Source organism: Mus pahari, chromosome X, assembly GCF_900095145.1.
Source record: "Mus pahari chromosome X, PAHARI_EIJ_v1.1, whole genome shotgun sequence".
NCBI lineage: Eukaryota > Metazoa > Chordata > Mammalia > Rodentia > Muridae > Mus > Mus pahari.
The window spans coordinates 34,042,287-34,063,547 of NC_034613.1; the positions used below are offsets into that span (position 1 = coordinate 34,042,287).

General features: G+C 35.8%; 1 protein-coding gene across 2 annotated transcripts in view; it reads right to left on the reverse strand.

Annotated features, from left to right (window-relative positions):
* Tenm1 (teneurin transmembrane protein 1) overlaps nucleotides 1–21,261 on the reverse strand; it is a 710,827-nt gene that overhangs the window by 293,324 nt on the left and 396,242 nt on the right. For both annotated transcript variants that reach the window (XM_021188844.2, XM_021188842.2), the window contains exon 7: nucleotides 4,593–4,742. In XM_021188844.2, coding sequence (XP_021044503.1) covers nucleotides 4,593–4,742 — 150 coding nt within the window. The remainder of the gene's footprint in view (nucleotides 1–4,592; nucleotides 4,743–21,261) is intronic.

Consider the following 21,261-nt stretch of genomic DNA (forward strand, 5'->3'; position numbering starts at 1 on the left):
AAAGCATAACTGGGGAATGCATTCTACTGGGAAGTGATTTAAAAACTACTTTATTTATCTATGACCTTTACTATGGCATTAATTTAAACATAATAGGTGAACAATTGATAATNCATGGAGCCTAAATGTTCAGGAACTAAACCATTATTTATTTTCCAAGAAGAAAAGTTGATACTCAAGTTATTTTCCCAGTTTTGAAACAATAAATACTATAGCTAGGTTAAACAATGTGCTAGGGACAGTGAGATACACACATTCTATTCATCATTCCATTTAGTCTTTACAAAGACATATGAGGTTCTATTCACTGTCTTCATTGTACTTAATTTAGGAATCAGTTGCTTGAGTTTGNAGAACCTATGCATGATACTGAGCTGTGTCTGTCAGACTATAAGTCCTGGGTTCTTAACGTCAGTGTTATAATTGAACTTCTTNGGGATTAAGGAAAACAATGTAAAAACAATGACCTAGTTGTCAGTTTCATAAGTTAGAGCATACAAAATTTATACAAGTTTCCAGGACTGCATTCTTAATGGAATCATTTGATCATTTAAAAATATCCTTATGATGTATTATTTCTTCTGTGTGGTTCTCTTTCATATGGACATAGTATTTTTAAAAAGAGCTATGTTTTTACTTAGTAAATGTAACAATATATAGTAAAATCTCAGTATAACAGAATCATCATATGTATTTATAGTTAAGGTTTCTANAAACTTAATTGAAACTCATAACTTGGTATACATGGCATCAGGTGGCCTGACTCCTGAGATTTATTATTTTATGAATAGATTAAAGTATCTCTTAACCCTTATTAGTAGATAATGATTAACACTGAGATCGGCAATTGGTCAAGGTACAGAGAATAAGAAATTATAGCATGTTCCACACTAAATGAAATATCTACANTATATTTCATCCTCCAAGACTCAGGGATGAATGCAGAAGTGGGGAAAGAAAGAATATAAGAGCCAGAAGCAGTAGATGATTANGTGGAAACTGGGTCTTTTGGACAAAACAGGGCAGCTGCACATGTGAACTCAACAGTAGTCTAGATAGCACACAAAACTAGTAAAAGCTCCAGCCAGACTAAATCCCAATATGGAAGGGAAAGTGGGCAGGAACTTCCATCCCTAGTTGAGCAGTTTTTGGCAAATGATACCTGCTGAGAGTTAAATTTCTTTAAGAGTGTAGCCCTGGCTAAGTTGACCATGCTGTAGTGGAAGGCCACATATCCAGGAATATTTGACAGTGCTAGTTGTATGTTATGGCCATTAACAATAAAAAGGGCAGAAAGTTGGATGAATAGGGAAGGTGGTAGATCTGGTAGGAGTTGGGGGGTGAATATGATCAAAATGCATTTACAAAATTCTCAACAAGTAAAAAAAAAATCCCAAGTTTTCTGTCTTATATTTAAGTAAATTTTAAGTTAGCATACAAAGTAATGGATTTTGTTATTTTTGCATATGTTTGTATGTTTGTGTGTATCTTTATTGTAATTTATCTTTCTTCATTATACCTTTTACTCCTTGCTTTTGCTGCTGTTTCTTCTCCTTAAATAGCTTCACTTATGCTTTTGTAGTATGTGAATTAATAATTGTACCTCTTAAAATAATATTTTATAATTCTTTAACAATTTATTACATTTTGATCACACTCACTTTCCTTCTGCCTACTCCTTCTATGCATCCTACGTACCCTCATCTTCCTAAAAATACAACTTTGAATTTTCTTTTTAATTTTTATCTAGTCTAGTATATGTTGCCCTGTTACCTTTAGGGATGGGGCCAGCCCTGGAATGTGTGGTTGACCTAAAAGGGGTCACACATAATGAGTCTTCAAAAAATAAATTATTAAATTGAAGTAGTTTTCCATGTTTGTTTTATAATTCAGCAGAAATATAAAACAATTTTCATTGGGTTCATTTCAAGGGGAAAATTTTTTTGTAGCATTTTACTGTGCCAAAGCTGCACAATAAGAGACTGTAAAAAACAGTTAAGAGAATAGAGTCTGGGATCAATCAAGTAGTTTCTAGCTTTTTGAGCATGAGTAAATCACTTAACCTCTCTTTGCCTCTGTTTTCCCCTTAAATATGGGAAGCATAATGTTGCATTCATGATGCAATCCAAGTAAACTGTCTGGAACACAGAATTACTTAATGTTTTAGACTCCATTTTCAACCTAGTTTCTGGGGGGGAAAAGTATGAGACATTTGCATTCAAACGCAAGGTTGAATATAATCGTATGACAACTATGTGATCATCTTTTGCTGTCTTGCATTTTCCATTTTCTTTAAACAGGTATTTCTGATTTTCACCATGAATGACAAGAAAGTCCCTAGAAAGATAATACCAGATGGTTGCTTTTATGTCTTCAGATGTGAAGGAATCAAATAAGAAAGAAAAAAGAAGAAAGAAGAAAGGAAAAGTAGATAAAAAGGGACAAAGAAGAAAAGTCTGAGCTTAGTCTGGTCCTTTCCTTGTTCCCTTCTGACCCTTTCCTTCAGCCCCGCCTCCTTATAGCAGTAACAGTGAAACTTCTGGAAAAGGTCAGTCCTGGCTAGAATTAAGTATTCTGAAATGAGATGCAAATCAAAGTGCACTGTGAATTGGAAATTTGAACAAAAGTCTCATCTTTTTTGAACCTTAAACATTCACTTTTACTAAATCATGGAACAAAACAAAGTTATCTCTCCAAAAGCAGACAAACAAAACAAAACAAAACAAAACAAAAGAAAACAAAGCACCGCAAACCAGCAAACACTCAGCCTAAGCAGTGAAATAAGGGGGAAATAAACTGATTCTGTATTTAGAACTAATAAAGCAAAACAAAACTTATCACCTCTATAAAGATATAAGTTTCTTAAGGATAATATTTACTTCATTCATTCATTTATTTGTTTGATTTTATCTTACAGAAATAGAGGGTAGAGGCAGGAAAGGTAGCTCACAACTTTGATCCCAAAATTAAGAGGGCAGAGGAAGCCTTTATAAATTCAAGGCTTTCTTGGTCTACAGAGCTAGTTGGGGGAAGCCCTGTTTTGACAAACAAAACAAACCAAAAGCCAAAACCAGAACCAAAACAGGATAGTTTTGTTCTCAATTTCTACTTTAAAACCAGACATACTAAAGTTTTACATGATATGCATAGCTTTGCACTTAAGCCTATTTCAAAAAAAATCATAACACAAGGTTCTAGTTATTTTTTACTTGTTTATTAAGACTAAAATCAGTTATTATAAATTAGAATTTAACAATGCTAGCATTGTGGCATTTTTAATAAATAAGTCTTCTAGTTTATTCTCATTTTGGTTAATTTAAACAATTGAAGACTCAAATTAATTTTCTTTTTTATTAAATTTTTTATTAGATATTTTCTTTATTTACATTTCAAATGCTATCCCGAAAGTTCCCTATACCCTCCCCCTGCCTCTTCTCCCCTACCCACCCAATCCCACTACTTGGCCCAGGCCTTCCCCTGTGCTGGGTCATATAAAGTTTGCAAGACCAAAGGGCCTCTCTTCCCAATGATGGCCGACTAGGCCATCTTCTGCTACATATGCAGCTAGAGACACGAGCTCAGGGGGTACTGGTTAGTTCATATTGTTGTTCCACCTATAGGGTTGCAGCCCCCTTCAGCTCCTTGGGTACTTTCTCTAGCTCCTCCACTGGGGGCCCTGTGTTCCATCCAATAGCTGACTGTGAGCATCCACTTCTGTGTTTGCCAGGCACTGGAATAGGCTCACAAGAGACAGCTAACTCAGGGTCCCTTCAGCAGAATCTTGCTGGCATGTGCAATAGTATCTGGGTTTGGTGGCTGATGATGGGATGGATCCCCCGGTGGGGTAGTCTCTTGATAGTCCACCCTTTCATCTTAGCTCTAAATTTTGTCTCTGTATCTATATCCTTTCATGGGTATTTTGTTCACTATTCTAAGGAGGAATGAAGTATCCACACGATGGTCTTCCTTCTTGGTTTTCTTGTGTTTTGCAAAATGTATCTTGGGTATTCTAAGTTTCTGGACTAATATCCACTTATCAGTGAGTGCAAATCTAGTGACTTCTTTTGTGATTGGGTTATCAAATTAATTTTCTTTCAACAAGGAAGAATACACATTTCTCAACTAGAAAATAATTCTTGTTATCACATTTTGTTATAAACATTCACCTTTCCATGAGCCAGAAACTGCCTTTACTTATTATAAACAGAAGGAATTCCTATATACCCTTCGTAAAATGTTATTTATAAATAAGTGCTGGGCTAGGACATAAGGGAACTTAATCAAAATCCCACATTGCTTCAGGGTAGTTATATGTGAAATGAAAATTTTATTGTATCGAAAGTTTCACTCTATAAATATTTATTTATTTTCAAAATTGGCAACATATTTGAAAACTTTAATTGGTTTATACTCAAGAGCACTGGAGACAAAGAAAATTTGCTTTCACAAGAAGTGGACTTACTCTCTTCACATAGGGTAGTTCTTTTAAGTGATAATGAAATTTAATGTGAAGGGGAGCCAACCCAGATATGGCCCTAATAACTTAGGAAAAAAATTAATCAAGTATTCATCAATCATTTTGGTCACTGTACCTTTTTTCTCTGATTTGTCAGAAACTCTTCCTCCAATGGGAGAGTAAGTAGTATCCATGGACTCGGTCCCTGGGTTCCCATTGCTAATTCCATTCGCATAGATCTGTCCAACTGGTTGCAACTGCCACGTCAGGCCAAACAAGTGTACTGCTGCAAGAAAACAAGCGTATATTAACTCATTCTGACTCAGTTAGAAGGCTGCTAAACCAGCTCTCCTCTTGCACCTGAAAATGTCAGTCAGAGGTCTTTTAATTAAGCCAATGGACTATGAGTTTTGTATCTCTATTTACAGAGTTTTAGAAATTGGAGGCTTAGTTAGCCAGTTACAGTGGGATTGCTCTCAGCTCCTTAGGGCTGTGCTCATGCCTGTCTCTACTTTCCCTAGTCATGTAACTCTGGTTTATACACAGAAGTCCTACAGAATGATGTGGATATGACCAGACACGCCTAGTTAGTCAACAGGGAGGGAGGGGGTGATTAAAGAAAGAAAAGATTATTAGATTCTAGGTACATACAAAGAATAGGGCCAGTTCTAGATCAAGGGACAAATAACGCAGAAGCAAACTAGTCAAGGAACAAACAAGGCAACAAACAAAATCCCATGGTCATTGTACCTAGGGATTTATCAAGATGATCCAGATACAAGGAACACATTCCTCAGCCTTATTCATCTTGAGCCTTGTCTTTGCCCTAGCCCAATGTCAAATTCTTGCCTGAGCCAATTTCTTGTCCTAGACTAATATAAGTATTCTTGCCAATATCTTTGAAGTGGCACCAAGAGCTCTATCCACATGGATAGAAAAGTATCAACATGGGAGAACTTCCTTAAGATTCCGCTAATCCTTTTTGACAAATATTTACTCTCTGCTTAGTAAACATAGGAGCTTTATAACTGCTACAGGTATTAAAATCTAGATCTCTGTTAGGGTAAGATCTGGCAGTATTATAAATGTAAGATAGCCATAAAACTATGTAGAAGAATTGACATAATGTAGCTTAATTTTCTATCAGAAGACTAAGAAATATTTTGTATTATCATTATGCAGGAATATGATCACACATTATATAAGGTAATATGGCATTATTAATAAAAGCAAAATAAAACTTTAAATTTTTAACTTGTTATTTGTTTCAAAAATTTAGTTTCTATTTGTCCATAACAGTATCTGATAATAATATTTCAAAGTTAAAATATAAATAACTGGTATGTGATTATCTGGTTATATTAATAAGGCAAAATTATACAGTTATTAAAATCATATTGAAGATGTCAAACAACTACCTGGGAAATATTCATGAAGCATGAAATGAAATTACCAGATTTCCCAAAAGTATAAATTATATAATCTGAATTGTATGAATGTGTGTGAATATGTATGCATGTATTCATACCTAGAGAAAGAATGTGTGGAACCAACATGTTAATGGTTTGGGAGCTTATGGATGATTTTAATTTTCTTCTTAATGATTTCTATATTTTTTTGAAAATAAATGGATTAAAAATAAGTTAAATTTGGCTAGATTGATGAAGAATGACTTCACATTGGAATTCCTATTAGAGATAGACATTTATGTTTATTTTGTGCTTTGAAGCATGACAGAGATGGGCAAGGATGAGGGGAAGGGTGAACAAAGTATTGCTTTGTAATATACAGAATGGACTTGAAGCAAAGAAAATATTTTGGGCTCTTTGGAGCTTAGCTATGGTAGATAATGGTGGTGAAGCCAGAATGGTAGTTTTGAGGCTATATTTTAGAAAACTATGGGTGCCACACTTAGGTATTTGCATTTAATTTATTAAGAAACAGAAAAATAATTATTTTTCTAAGAAGTTTATATGATCAGTTTTCTTTAGGGAATTAAATTTGATAGCAAATGGCATTATTGGGTGTTTTAAGGAAAGTGAATAATATCAAAATATGATATTATTCAATATATTATTAATGATAAATTTACTAACAGTTCAAAACAAATGAGTAGGAAATGCAAAATATGTATCAAGGACACAAATTGGAATGGATTTTTATAATGAAGATGAGAAATAGTTTCTCAATTAAGGTGGTACTGTAAGAGTCTCAATTATTTACAGCAAGAAGTCAATAGAGGTTCCTTAACAAGAACTTGTAAATTTAGTAACAACAGTTGTACTTAAGGCTCAGGGATCATTGTGGAAGAGTGAACAAAAAGATTGTAAGGGCCAGAGAATCTGGGAGTTTGTTATGATATCGTGTCTCCTAGAAACATGCACTCATGAATATAGGTGTACTAAGAGGTCTATTTGTCCATTGAATTAATGGAAAATTATTTTCAAATGGTTATGATTTATAGCCACAATAACTGAAAGAACTGTGGATCCACTAAAATATTTAGGAGATTCTTTGCTTAGCTTACAAGTGATTGTAGCTGGATCTGTATTTTATTGATGACTAGTTGAAAAGATGGTTTGAGGTAGGATGACAGGAATGAAGTGATTCATCCCTAGAGAAATGGGGTTCCAGGGACTGATGTGGCATCCAGATAATAATGCTTAGTACAGAGGTTTGAAGTTAGGAAAGAATATTAAACCTAAAATTAAATTGTAAAAACATGTATGCACAGAGTCAACAGTTGAAGTTATGAGGTCACTGGAGAGAATGTTAGAACAGTGCCCAGGGCAGAAATTGGATATGGCCTCTTTTCTGTTTTCTCAAACTCTACCAAAAAGCAAAAATGAAAAAAGTAAACCCGTCTTTAACTTTAAAATTTTCAAACATTATTTTTAATGATGGTTCTTAAACATTTTAACTTCCTTTATAGCCCACTACCCACCAGAAGTAGTGGAAAGAAAGGATGTAGGGGAAGTGATCCTGTTTAGAAAGGTTTTTGGAGCAACTTTTATCAGTGTTATATTGGAAATCAGGAGTTCAGTTCACAGGTTAGCCATGGTAGCTCAATCCACTTCAAGGATACATTAGCAGTCCAGTTCTGTAGAGTCAGAATAGCAAACACAAGTCAACATTGGTGGGACTACCTAGCAGAGACAGCCAGTCCTAAGCCTTGGCTTGAGTCAGCAGGAGGAACCAGGAAGAACACCAGGAGAAGTTCTCAGCTGTGAATTTCTCAGGGAAGTGAAGATCATGGAAAAGAGACCCATAAGCATTGCACAACTAGCTGTGCCAGCAAGGCAAGCGCTCTCTCTCTCTCTCTCTCTCTCTCTCTCTCTCTCTCTCTCTCTCTCTCTCTCCACGGTCCGCCGCTATCTAGTATGTTCTCTCTCTCTCTCTCTCTCTCTCTCTCTCTCTCTCTCTCTCTCTCTCTCTCTCTGTCATTCCATGGAGTCTTATGTATACCCTATAAACATCATGTGTCCTCCATGTGCCTTGCTTCAGCATGGCTCTTGCCTCAGCAAATGCATCCAATCAGTGTGAGTTCTCTGAAGGGGCAAGAAACTGCAGTGTACCACCAGAAGGTTTTTGGTGTCTTTCTCTCTATGCAGCCAAACTACACAATGTAAGGTGGACAAATACATGTGTGTTGTTAGCAAGGAGTCATTCTTCACGTCCTTTCACATTCTTGCTTTAGCAGAACATCCTCTCTCCTGTGTCTGCTTCAGCAAAACATTCCTTCACGTGTCTGTCTGAGCCTTCACACCTGTGTCCACTTTCATGTGTTTGCCCCAGCAAAACAGCAACCAACCAACTTTTGTTTTCTTTTTTCCCCCTTGGATATTTTATTTATTTATTTTTCAAATGTTATCCCCTTTCCCTCTTTCTCCCCCAGAAACCCCCTATCCTGTCCTTCTTCTCCTGCTTCTATGAGGGTGTTCCCCACCCCCCCTACTCCTGCCTCCCCAGCCTCACATTACCCTACATTGGACCAAGGGTCTCTTCTCCTATTGATGCCTGACAAGGCCATCCTCTGCTACATATACTGTTGGAGCCATGGGTCCCTCCATGTGTACTCCTTGGTTGGTGGTTTAGTCCCTGGGAGCTCTGGGTGGTCTGGTTGGTTGATATTGTTGTTTTTCCTATGGGGCTGCAAACCCCTTCAGCTCCTTCAGTCCTTTCTCCAACTCCTCCATTAGGGACCCCATGATCAATTCATCCACCTTTGTATTTGTCAGGATCTGGTAGAGCCTCTCAAAAGGGGACAGTTATATCAGGCTCCTGTCAGCATGTACTTCTTATCATCCACAATAGTGTCTGTGTTTTGTGTCTGTATATGGGATGGATCCCCAGGTGGGGAAGTCTCTGAATGGCCTTTCCTTCAGTTTCTGCTCCATACTTTGTCTCTGTATTTGCTCCCCTGAGTATTTTGATCTCCCTTCTAAGAAGGACCAAAGCACCCACACTTTGGTCTTCTTTCTTATTGAGCCTCATACATGAATTGTATCTTGGGTATTCTGAGCTTCTGAGCTAATATCCACTTATCAGTGAGTGCATACCATTTGTCTTCTTTTATGATTGGGTTACCACACTCAGGATGATATTTTCTAGTTCCATCCATTTGCATAAGAATATGTCATGAAGTCATTGTTTTTAATATCTGAGAAATACTCCATTGTGTAAATGTACCACATTTTCTGTATTCATTCCTCTGTTGAGGGACATCTGGTTTCATTGGGGGTAGGTTCTGAGATTTCTAAAGCCCATGCCAGACTTAGTGTCTGGTTTTGGTGGTAGTCTATGGGATGGATACCCAGGTGGGGCAGTCTCTGGATGGTCATTCCTTCAGTCTCTGCTCCACATTTTGTCTCTGTAACTCCTTCCATGGGCATTTTGTTTCCCCTTCTGAGAAGGATCCAAGTATCCACACTTGGTCTTCCTTCTTCTTGAGTTTCATGTAGTTTGTGAGTTGTATCTTGGGTATTCCAAGCGTCTGGGCTAATATCCACTTATCAATGAGTGCATATCATGTGTGTTCTTTTATAATTGGGTACCTCACTCAGGATGATATTTTCTAGTTTCATCCATTTGCCTAAGAATTTCATAAATTCATTGTTTTTAATAGCTGAGTAGTACTCCATTGTGTAAATGTACCACATTTTCTGTATCCATTCCTCTGTTGAGGGACGTCTGGGTTCTTTCCAGCTTCTGGCTNTTATAAATNAGGCTGCTATGAACATAGAGGAGCATGTGTATCAAAAACTCAGGTGACAGAAGATGCTGACGAGGATGTGGAGAAAGAAGAACACTCTTCCATTATTGGTGGGATTGCAAGCTGGTACAACCACTCTGGAAATCAGTCTGGCAGTTCCTCAGATAATTGGACATAGTACTATGTGAGGACTCAGCTATACCACTCTTGGGCATATACCCAAAAGATTCTCCAACCGACTTTTCAAAGAAACCTTATGTTCACCCTTACCTGTCTATAAACCATGTCATGTTTTTTCTTCATATTATTAGAGAAACTGGGAGATTCAATGTGTATTTCTTTCACTCATATATATCATGTGAGTGGGTAACTACAACTGAGACACTAGCCAAAGATTCCATTTAAAAATCATTTACCTACTTTTAGTTGGAGCTAAAGAGAGTCTAACATATTATTTCTAAGTTATCTTTAAAACTTTAAAGCATTTAGTTGTTTTTTCCCATTTTCTTTGGATCAATGCCAGAGCTGCTTGATAATTCATCTTTCAGTTAATGGAGACAATCGGCAGTAGAGGATAATGGTTTTGAGGAATATATTTCCTATTGATAAAGTTGTATTATTTGCCATTGCTGAGGTTTCTTGGCCAAAGGACATGAAGTCTGGTTACTATTATTATCTCAATTCAAGGTATTTAGATGTTTATCACTATGTTAGAAAGTTTGGTATATTATGGTTCCCCAAATAATTTTTAAATCATTGATATTACAAATCATATTGAAATGTATTTCGTTTCCTTGGTTCAATTATTTTTGTGAAATTAGATTGACCATTTATAACAGAAGGCATAATGAGTGTCATTTTGAAGACCAAGAGAGCTATTTTATATACTTTATTTAAGTTCAAATAGTTTCCTGAGGGCATGAGAAAATGAGAAAAAAATATGTGTGGAGAGACTGTCATTTTAAAATATGTAAGAGGAGGATTTATCTTTCACTGTCAGAAGAAATAGACTACTTCAAACCAATCAAGGCTGATAGGGAGGTAAGGACACATTAGTTGAACATTCTGTAGCAGCAATGAAGCTTTATAATTTTTAAGTATATTATATGTTGCCTAGGGAGCAAGCTGTTTAGAATATATATTTGTGTGACTATAAAATGAAAGTTAATTACTTGCTACAGATCAAGAGTACCAGGCAAGGTGACTGACCTTCTTCTCTTCCAAATTGAATTTCCATATGGCGAGTTTTGAAAGGAATACAAACAGTGCATTTATGTGCAGAAAGATTGTGGGCACTAAAGAACTCTGGAATTTTATTAGAAACAATCATAGTTTGCCCATGCTAAGGCAATCAATAAAAGTATGTTAATTTGTGATATATGTCAGTATACTAATAGAATGATTTGGTGGCAGTTTACATGTATGGATTATTTTTTGATTTGGGAAATACTTTCAAAATATGAGCCAAGCACACTGGGAAATATGGGAGATGCAGGCATGAAATATAAGGAACTAGAAATTATCATATTATGCAACCTACACTGAGAAATAGAAAGATTACATTTTTTGTATATATGGATTGATGCCTTCGTGTATGTGTGCATATGGGCATACACACAAACACACACACACACATGCACACACACCTAAAATGGATACTAGACATAAACAATCCATACAGCCTAATTAACATGTGAATCAAATCCTTTTGAGTGTCTTAAACCCAAGTGTTGTCATCTGAATTAACCATATAGAATTAAGACAATGACTAGACAGCAATTTTAAGTTATATTCTTATGTTGATTGAGTATTTTGTGCATGGAACCTCTTTATTTTAGTGTTCAGAGTTGTTCAGAAAATGGTGATGGGTTAAGATAGACCAAGAAAATATGTGGTATAATATAAATTATAAAGTAGAATTTTATGGAAAAAAGAAGCACAAATGAGATACTTTTAGGAAGTTATAAGTCCTAAGAGGAAAAATATAGGTATAGGTGCAGATAGTTAATATTGTCAATATTACAAGATTTAGAATCACCTAAGAGACAAGCCTCTGATAATGACTGTGAGGAATTACCTTCTAAAATTAGCCTCTGGGTATACTTGAAGGGATTATCTAGATTAAGTTAATTGAGACAAGAAGACCTAGTTTAACTGTGGCTGACATCATTATAAGTGCTGGAGTCCTGCTCTGAATTTGTAAAAAGAATGAAAGCTGAGAACCTTATCATCTCCCTTTGCTGCCATACTGCAGATCCAATATGATTGGTGACTTCCCACTTCTCTTACTGTACTTTCTCTGTTATGATAGAATATATCATCTAACAGAGCCAACCTTTTCTGTTATATATTGGTTTTGCCAGTTGAGTTTATCATAGCAACAGGGAAAACAGCAGTGAGGAAGGGCCTCTCAGAGGAGGTGGCATTTGATAATATAGAATGGGTGATGCAGAGGCATCATCATGAATATCTAGAGCAGAGCTTCTTAACCTGTGTGTCATGACCCCTTTGAGATGCCATATCAGATATTTACATTATGATTCATAACAGTAGCAAAATGACAGTTCTGAAATATCAACAAAATGCTTTTATGATTGGGGGGTCACCATAACATGAGGAACTGTATTAAAGGACCACAGCATTAAGAACGTTGAGAACCACTATCTATGGCAAATCCTTTCAGATAGAGAAAGTAGAGATACAAAGTCTCTGAAGGATTACATGGAATCTGTGAGAAGCATTCAATAGCTCAATGTGAGGCCAGTCAGGACGGGTGGTAGAAAAAGTCATGCTCATAATCACTATTCCCACAATCCTGTTATCTCAGTAGTCTAACCCACTTCTCAGCTGGTCATCAATAAAGAAGAAGTGAACAGAAACTGATAAAGTTAAATTTTCACAAGTAGTGCTCCAAATGAGTTAAAGTAGACATAAACATAGTACTTGATTCAAAGCAAGATTCAAGTTGTCACTCTTAATGACATATACACAAATGTACATACTCAGTGAGGAGCAGACTCTATCCAGCTCTCTGTGGGTTACTACTTACTTTGTATTTTACTGAAATCCACTGACTAGACAGAATGTGTATGCCAATTCAGATCATCCTAGAGTAATGTCTTCTCAGCAGATTAAGAATGACAGTTCTTAATGGTCCTTTAACAAATGTTCCCTGCTGCTCAGCACTATACAATTTGTAATTATTAGACCTCTTTTATCCAATTGTAAAGAGCTATGCCCTGAAATCACAAGCTCATTACAAAGTTAAGTTTACAATTGGAATATCATGCTATTTCCTCTTGCCAAACACAGTCCACAGCCAAACACAGGCCTAAGCTATTCAGATTACATATCTTATAACTAAGTTGAAAAAAATTCCTGAAATTTTGTGTCTCAAGGAGGTTGACTCCAGATGCAGAAATCTTTCTTGTATATTTCTATAGAATGTATTGAGTTACTACATATATACCTTTGCAAAGTTGGACTTTGTTTTCCTTAAATGAGTCCATTGCTCTCTAGTAACGTAACTGACAATGCTTCCTCATTCTACTCCCCCTCAAGAAACACACATTCAGTTACAATATTCAGACTACAGAGGTGTTTTAGAAATAAATGTGAGAAATGCAAGCTGGATAAGTTAGGTCTGTGTTTGCCAATAGGATAGCCACTTTATGCATGCATTTACTGAGCACTTAAAATTTGCCTAGTCAAAGGAAATATGAAAGAGGGAATATATAACATCACATTAATAATTGTATATTAATTACATATTGAAAGACTATTTTTGGTATAATTTTGTTGAAATTTATTTTATTTATTTTTGTTTCAAATAAGGCCACCATAGAATCTTAAATCACATATGTAGTTCACATTATATTTCTATTGAACAGTGATAACTTCCACTACCTAGAATAGTTCACAAAGATATGTTTTCTTTAGAACTATATCACTGAGTCTACCAAAGTATTTTGAAAATATCTGCTGACATAGTTGCCTCAACAGGCAGGAATCTTGTTATCATCATTTTTCTGTCCCTGATTCTAAACTCAGGACTCAGATGTTACCTTGTATTCCATTATCCACTACTTATGAAATACAATAATGACTGGAATGGCAATATATGGCTAAGAGTGACAGAGTGGAGTAAATGTTATAAGGGTCACCAGGCTCAACTGAGAAACCTATATTTTTTCAAATCTACGGCTCAGAGTCAGAGGTCAGTGTGGCTGAGAATGAAAGAGTATCTTCTGACCATGGCAGGTCTGATGCACTCTGGAAAAGCCAGGCAAGATTCTACCATAAAACAAGTAGCAGCTTATGAGTTCACCTAAACAGATAGATAGATAGATAGATAGATAGATAGATAGATAGATAGATAGATAGATGATATAGATATATCAAGCTCAGTCTCTCTCTCTCTCTCTCTCTCTCTCTCTCTCTCTCTCTCTCTCTCTCTCAAAGATTTCTTTTATATGTGAGTACACTTGCTGTTTTTAGACACTCCAGAAGAGGGCATCATATCCCATTACAGAAGGTTTTGAGCCGCCATATAGTTGCTGGGAATTGAACTCAGGACCTCTAGGAAGAGCAGTCAATGTTCTTAACCAGTGAGCCATCTCTCTAGCCCTATACTCAATCTCTTTAGTTTTACTTGCATGTATAATATTTCAGTGCTAACTGGTTAGTATTTAATAACCTATTAGGGGGTTCATACTTGGAGAGGGCTATTTCTCAGAATTTCTTAGTTGTCTCTACTTCTTTGTCTAGGGTTGATTCCTTATTGATGTTTGCATGTCTGTTAGTATTGTCTGTTTCTATTGTCTTTTTAGGCAAGCCATATTATTTAAGTGTCATAGGTGAAGCTTCTCTGTTATTTCCAGGAAAGAAAATCTTGTGAAAGATCTCCTACTCCACTGGTTCTTACTATCTTTATAACCACTTTTCTGTGAACTTCTCTGAGCCTTAGGTGTAGGACCTGTGTTGAGGTATATTAACCAGGGCTAAGAACTCTACAATAAATTGTCTGCAGTTTAAACAGTTGATTTCTGTGATGTTTTCTTTCTGTTGCAAAGAAATGTTTCTCTGCCAAGGGATTAGAGTTGTACTTAACTGTGGGTATAAGCATAACCGTTTAGAATCCACTTTAAAATTCTGCTGTTTTTATAAATTTGTGGTAGTAGGATCTCTTCTAAGATCCATGACCTCGCTAGCCCCAGGTAGTTGACTAGGGTCCAGTATCAGGCATGGTTTTTCCCATGTTGAGTATACTATAAGCAAATATATGAATGCCGTTTCTGTATCCTTAGGAATATATATATATATATATATATATATATATATATATATATATATATATATATATATATATATATATATGTGTGTGTGTGTGTGTGTGTGTGTGTGTGTGTGTTCTCTACCTTGGAATCTTGTATGTTACCTTCTGGTACTATTAAATCTAGTCCTCAGGGTGGAGACATTCAGGTCAGATCCTATATCTGAAGCACATGATGTCTTCAGCATCAGGGATATATATTTAGCCTCTGGGAGGCACCCCCAGACAAGAGCACAGCCCGTATTGTTTTGGGAGTTTTGCTAAGAGTTTATCTATCTTGTTGATGTTCCAGAAGAACCAGCTCTTGCATTTGTTGATTTTTTTGTATAGGTCTCTTTGTTTCAGCCTTGACTATTTCCTGAGGTCTACTCCTCTTGGGTGTGTTTGCTTCTTTCTGCTCTAGGCCTTTCAGGTGTGCTGTTAAGTTGTTTGCTTGGGATCTCTCCAATTTCTTAATGAAGTCACTCTGTGCTAGGAATTTTCCTCTTAACACAGCTTTCATAGTGTCGCATAAGTTGTGTCTTAATTTTCATTGGATTCTATAAAGTCTTTGATTTCTTTATTTCTTCATTCACCAAGTTATTTTTGAGCAGAGAGTTGTTTAGTTTTTATGAGTATGTGGGATTTTGGTTGTTTCTGTTGTTACTAAAGTCTAGCCTTAGTATGGGGTGATCTTATAGGATGCATGGTATAATTTCAATCTTCTTGTATCTGTTGAGGCCTGTTTTGTGACTGGTTATATGGTCAGTTTTGGAGAAGGTTCCATGAGGTGCCGAGAAGAAGGTATATTCTCTTGTTTGGGGGTGAAATGTTCTGTAGATATCTGTTAAATCCATTTGGTTCATAACTTCTATTAGTTTCACTGTGTCTCTGTTTATTTTCTGCTTCAACGACCTGTCTATTGGTGAGAATGGGGTGTTGAAGTCTCCCACTATTATTGTGTGCTGTGCAATGTGTACTTTGAGCTTTAGTAAAGTTTCATTTACAAATGCAGATGCCCTTGCATTTGTGGCATAGATGTTTAGAATTAAGACTTGGTAGATTTTTCTTTTGATGGATATGGAGTGTCCTTCCCATCACACTTGATAACTCTTGATTGAAAGTCTATTGTATTAAATATTATAATGACAACTCCAGCTTGTTTCTTGGGACCATTGCTTGGAAAACTTTCTTCCAGTCCTTTAGTCTGAGGGAGGGGGGATGAGGGGGGCAACAGCTGGAATAAATAAAATCATTTTTGAAAAAGAGATTTCTCATTTCTAGTCCTGGAGCTTTCAATTTATAGCTCTTGGAGTAAAATTGTCAGCCCAAATTGCAAGCTTCATATAAACTGTACATGTACAAGTGTACATGACACATGTAGTATGTGCAATTTCATGCTAACTTTTTAAATACATAAATATTAGAACCAACATAGCTATTTGTGACAAAATGTGATGTGTTCATATTTTAGAATCCTTTTCAAGCCAAATTTAAGTATCACTATATAATTATATATAGTGTATGACAATTATATATTTTTATTATATATAAAATGCACTATATGTATAATGTGCACATTGCTTGTTGTCCCACAATTTTGTGGGGTTTTGTGCTATATATATGCATGTATGTGGTAAGTGTATGCATGTGTGTGCATGTATGTACATGAATATACTTTCCGTTGTGCACAGAAATAGCAGCCAGCATGTAGATACCAGGTATCCTGTTCTATGTGTCTCTGCCTTATTCTCAAGAGGCAGATTCACAGAATCTGGAGTTCGCTAGTTTTTGCCTAGGCTGGCTGGCTAATAAGCTTCAGCAATACTTCCCATTTTGTCTTCCAGTACCCTGCACTAGTGTTATAGGCACATATGGCAGTGCTAAGCTTTTTAATGTGGAAACTTGGAATCCAATCTAAGAATCTTTTACTTATTCAACAAGTATTATTACCTTCAGAAACATCTCCTCAGTCAAATTTTATGCTTTTATTTTAGTTAAAAATAAATGTAACGTTCTTGCAAAAAGAAATGTCAAGTCATTAAAAGGATTTATACTATGAAACTTAGATTGGAAGAAACTAGAATCAAGAAAATTCAATGCAATATTGGACCCTACATAAGACATTGAAATAGGAAGAAGGACTGGAAAAACTGGAGATATCTGTATTAAACTCCAAACTCAGCTAATAACATCACAGCTAATAGCATAATACCATTGTTAATTTCCTAGTTTTAGTGATTTATTATGTTTATGCAAATTTCTAACATTAGAAGAATCTCAGTTACATATACAAGAATTCATATATTTTTGCCTTTTTTAAAGAGCCTATTATAATAGAGAGAGGGAGGGAGAAAAACAAAGAGTGTGAGTGAAAAGAAAGAAGGAGGGGAGGAAAGAAGGGAGGGAGGTAGAGAGGAGAGAAAAATGGAGAGGGACAGACATAGACAGAGAGTCACACAGAGATATGCAGTGATGTAGAGAGAGATCCAGAAAAACACAGCAAGGGACAGATTCACAAGGGGAGAATAAGAGATGTGCTTGTACCAATTTTCCTGGTTTATAAAAACCCATTTTATACATCTTTTCATGGTTCTACCTTCAGTGACTTCATTGTGGTGGCTAAAATCAACTCATGGTAGGTGCCACTGTATCTTAGAAACAAACAAATCTTTACTTAAGGATATATGTATCAAATATGTATGAACTAACCACAGAATGACCTTTATGTGCTGACATGGCAAGATTTATATGGCAAACGTTGCAGAACAATGTGATTCTGCTTAAATAGAAAACATGTATCTCTACATAGGCAAATTCACAAGAAACATATTGAAACAAGAAATACTAAACTATGGTTCTTTAGAATAGGAGCTGGAGATACCCAAAGGATACCTTAGTATTTGGAACTATTTTTGCAATCTCTTTGTAATGATGTCTATTCATATATTTTAAGTAAGAAAATACTTAAGTGATAAATAATACCTTTATGAATTTGAATGGATACCAAGCATTGTTTTATATCCACAACATAGTTCCTGCATCTAAAGTTCAGGGAACGTTGTGGAAGTGGGAGTGACAGATTGGGAGAGTCAGAGTACGAGGAGGTCGGCAGCAAGAGTATTTTCTATGTATGACAGGAATGCTGCCTCCATGAAACTTAAATAATAGGGTTGGCTAAGCAATATCTCAACAATAGGTACTAGTTTATTTTACTTATTAAAGTTATGTGTATGTATGTGTGTCTGTCTGTGTATCTGTGCCTGTGAGTGCAGGTGCCCATGGAGAACAGAAGTGAATGACAGACCCCTGGTCCTGAAGTTACAGGTGATTTTGATCCACTTGACATGGACACTGACAATGGAACTCAAGTCCTCCGCAGGACCACTAACAGCACATACAGCTACAGATAATATACTTACTAGTTGCAAGATTTTGGGGGGTATCATTTTCTAATTATCCTAAATAATTATGCTCAGACTATTTGAAATCTGTCTCATCAATAAAGTCTGATCATCATGGTTGCTGTCACAGAATAAAAGAATGTGACATTTTCTCGGGTTCATTTATTTTCCAGTTTTGTCAGCACTTTCTGGCCTTCACCAGTTCTCTTACATGTCTTTCTTCACATTCCTTCAGGCTAGGGAATCCTCCAGCTTTTGTACTTTACTTCCAAAGCTTGTCAAAGCTACAGATCTACTTACATGTCAGACAGTTCCTATCCTGAAAAATACACAGAGAACATCACCCAGATGGTGACCCTGATGACTGCAGGCTTTTTACTTTACTGCTGTGGCAAATGGTCTCTTCAGACCATTGCTTTTGTGGACATTATTGACACTAACCATTTCTGCAATCTGGAATATCATTGTAAATGTAAACAGTACTTGAGTTAAATATAGTGATTGCAAACATTACAGAATGCAGGATATCTTTCCATCTTAAAACAAATCCCATTTTTATTATGCTAAACATCACATTGGTGTATGAGTGAACTACAGTCTTTGATAAATTACCCTTCACATCTAGGTTTTATCCAGGTAATAACCAGATTATATGTAGGATTGAAAACTATTAGTTTTCAGTGAAGCATTTTTCAGGAACTAAATAAGGGACTTAATGTGTGCTTATTTATGACTGTCTTATTTTGCCTCAGCAATTTCATTTAAGTTCTTCTTTTCCTACAGTTATATATCTATTCCTTTTTACTGAAAATATTATATGTGCCTTACCATATAATGAAAATAAATAAAACCCACTTAAGTGTCCATTTTCAAAGCAATTTCAGTGTAGTCAATATGACTTTGAGATCCCTCTCAAGTATTTGGTAATCATCAAAATCTGTTGTGCTAGGTATGGGTAGTATTTATTTTGGAAGAAAGTACATTACTATTTTTTTTGTATTACTATCTTTTTAAAAGAGAAGGAAAATCACTTTAGCTTGAAGCATTTTACAGTACTTTATAATACTTTTAAATGAAATAATTCAATTAAGTGCCAGTTAATTCTGAGACAGTGAGGAAGAGACATTAAGTATACCTTTTTTGTCCTTCCATATGCTTTGAATTGTCCTCTTTCCTCTCTTAAATGAACTGTATTATTCTCTATTGCAGTATGGTTTCTTTTATTCCTGCTTAGTATAGTCCTCATTGTACACAATACTCAGGCTAGAAAAGATTCTATCAAAGTAATAAATCATTTTAATATCTCAGTTCTATGTTATATTATCTTAACACTTTCATTTAGTATGTATTTTATATTTCTCCATCTAAAGCTGCAGCAATACTTATAAATAACATGTCTATTTGTGTACCTTATCACAGGTTTAATATATGATCTCCATTTGCAGCTGCATAACAGGCCCATCTGTGTAGCTCTTATCAGACAGACACGGTTATTTAGTGCTTTCATCTCAAGGCACAGCACTAATAAGTGGTCTCTAGAAATCAAATTTTATTTTTTGACTGCTGCTACTTGCTTTGTGAATTTGGGAGGAATAGTACCACAATGATAGACAATTTTTAATTTCCCAAATAATGAAACAAAAATATCAATTTAATCAGGAACTAGCACTTTTGATTGCCTAAATTTTCCATTCATTCCTCATTTTAATTCATCTTTAGCTCAATGAAGTTTTCCTTTCACTATGGTATTATTGATGATGAATTCCTTACCATGTCCATTCCTTACCACACCCCTGGCTTAGAGTACATATGGAAAATAATATTCACGTTCTTCCATATAGATCTAAGCTAAACTTTCATCTATATAGATTACAAAACACACTGACTCATGCAGTTATCCCTCCTTCTTATGGATTTGTCCTACATATTTTCATATTTTAAAGTAAAAATCTCTTCCTTGATTTATAATCCCAGTCTTTGGTAGTAGTTGATGCTTTGAAATGCTTTTCTGATTAAGTAACTTGTGCCATGTCAGTCAATGATTTGCTTTTAAAGAACGTGTTTGACTGTTCATAGACATGATTGCCATTAACTCAAATGGGATTCTCCTCCCTCCATTGCCCAAGAGCTGGGATAATAGGTCCATGTTATCAAACCAAGCTTTATAATTTTCATTTTAATATAGAGGAACTTGAGATTTGGAGAGAAATTCAGGTGTAATCTTTACATGGATTTATAACTACAAAACAAGTTTCTACCCAACTTTTCAGTTCCAAGAGAAGACAGACATTCTTTTATCTTCTTTTAACATCATTATTTAAAACTAGTCTTTTTTGATCGAGAATTGACAAATGGGACCTCATAAAATTGCAAAGCTTCTATAAGGCAAAAGACACTGTCAGTAAGACAAAAAGGCCACCAACAGATTGGGAAAGGATATTTACCAATCCTAAATCAGATAGGGGACTAATATCCATTATATACAAAGAACTCAAGAAGGTAGACTCCAGAAAACCAAATAACCCCATTAAAAATGGGGAACAGAACAAAACAAAGAATTCTCAACTGAGGAATATCGAATGGCTGAGAAGCACCTCAAAAAATGTTCAACATCCTTAATCATCAGGGAATTGCAAATGAAAACAACCTTGAGATTCCACCTCACACCAGTCAGAATGGCTAAGATCAAAATTTCAGGTGACAGCAGATGCTGGTGCGGATGTGGAGAAGGAGGAACACTCCTCCATTGTTGGTGGGAATGCAAGCTTGTACAACTACTCTGGAAATCAGTCTGGTGGTTCTTCAGAAAATTGGACATAGTACTACTGGAAGATCCAGCAATTCCTCTCCTGGGCATATATCCAGAAGATGTTCCAAC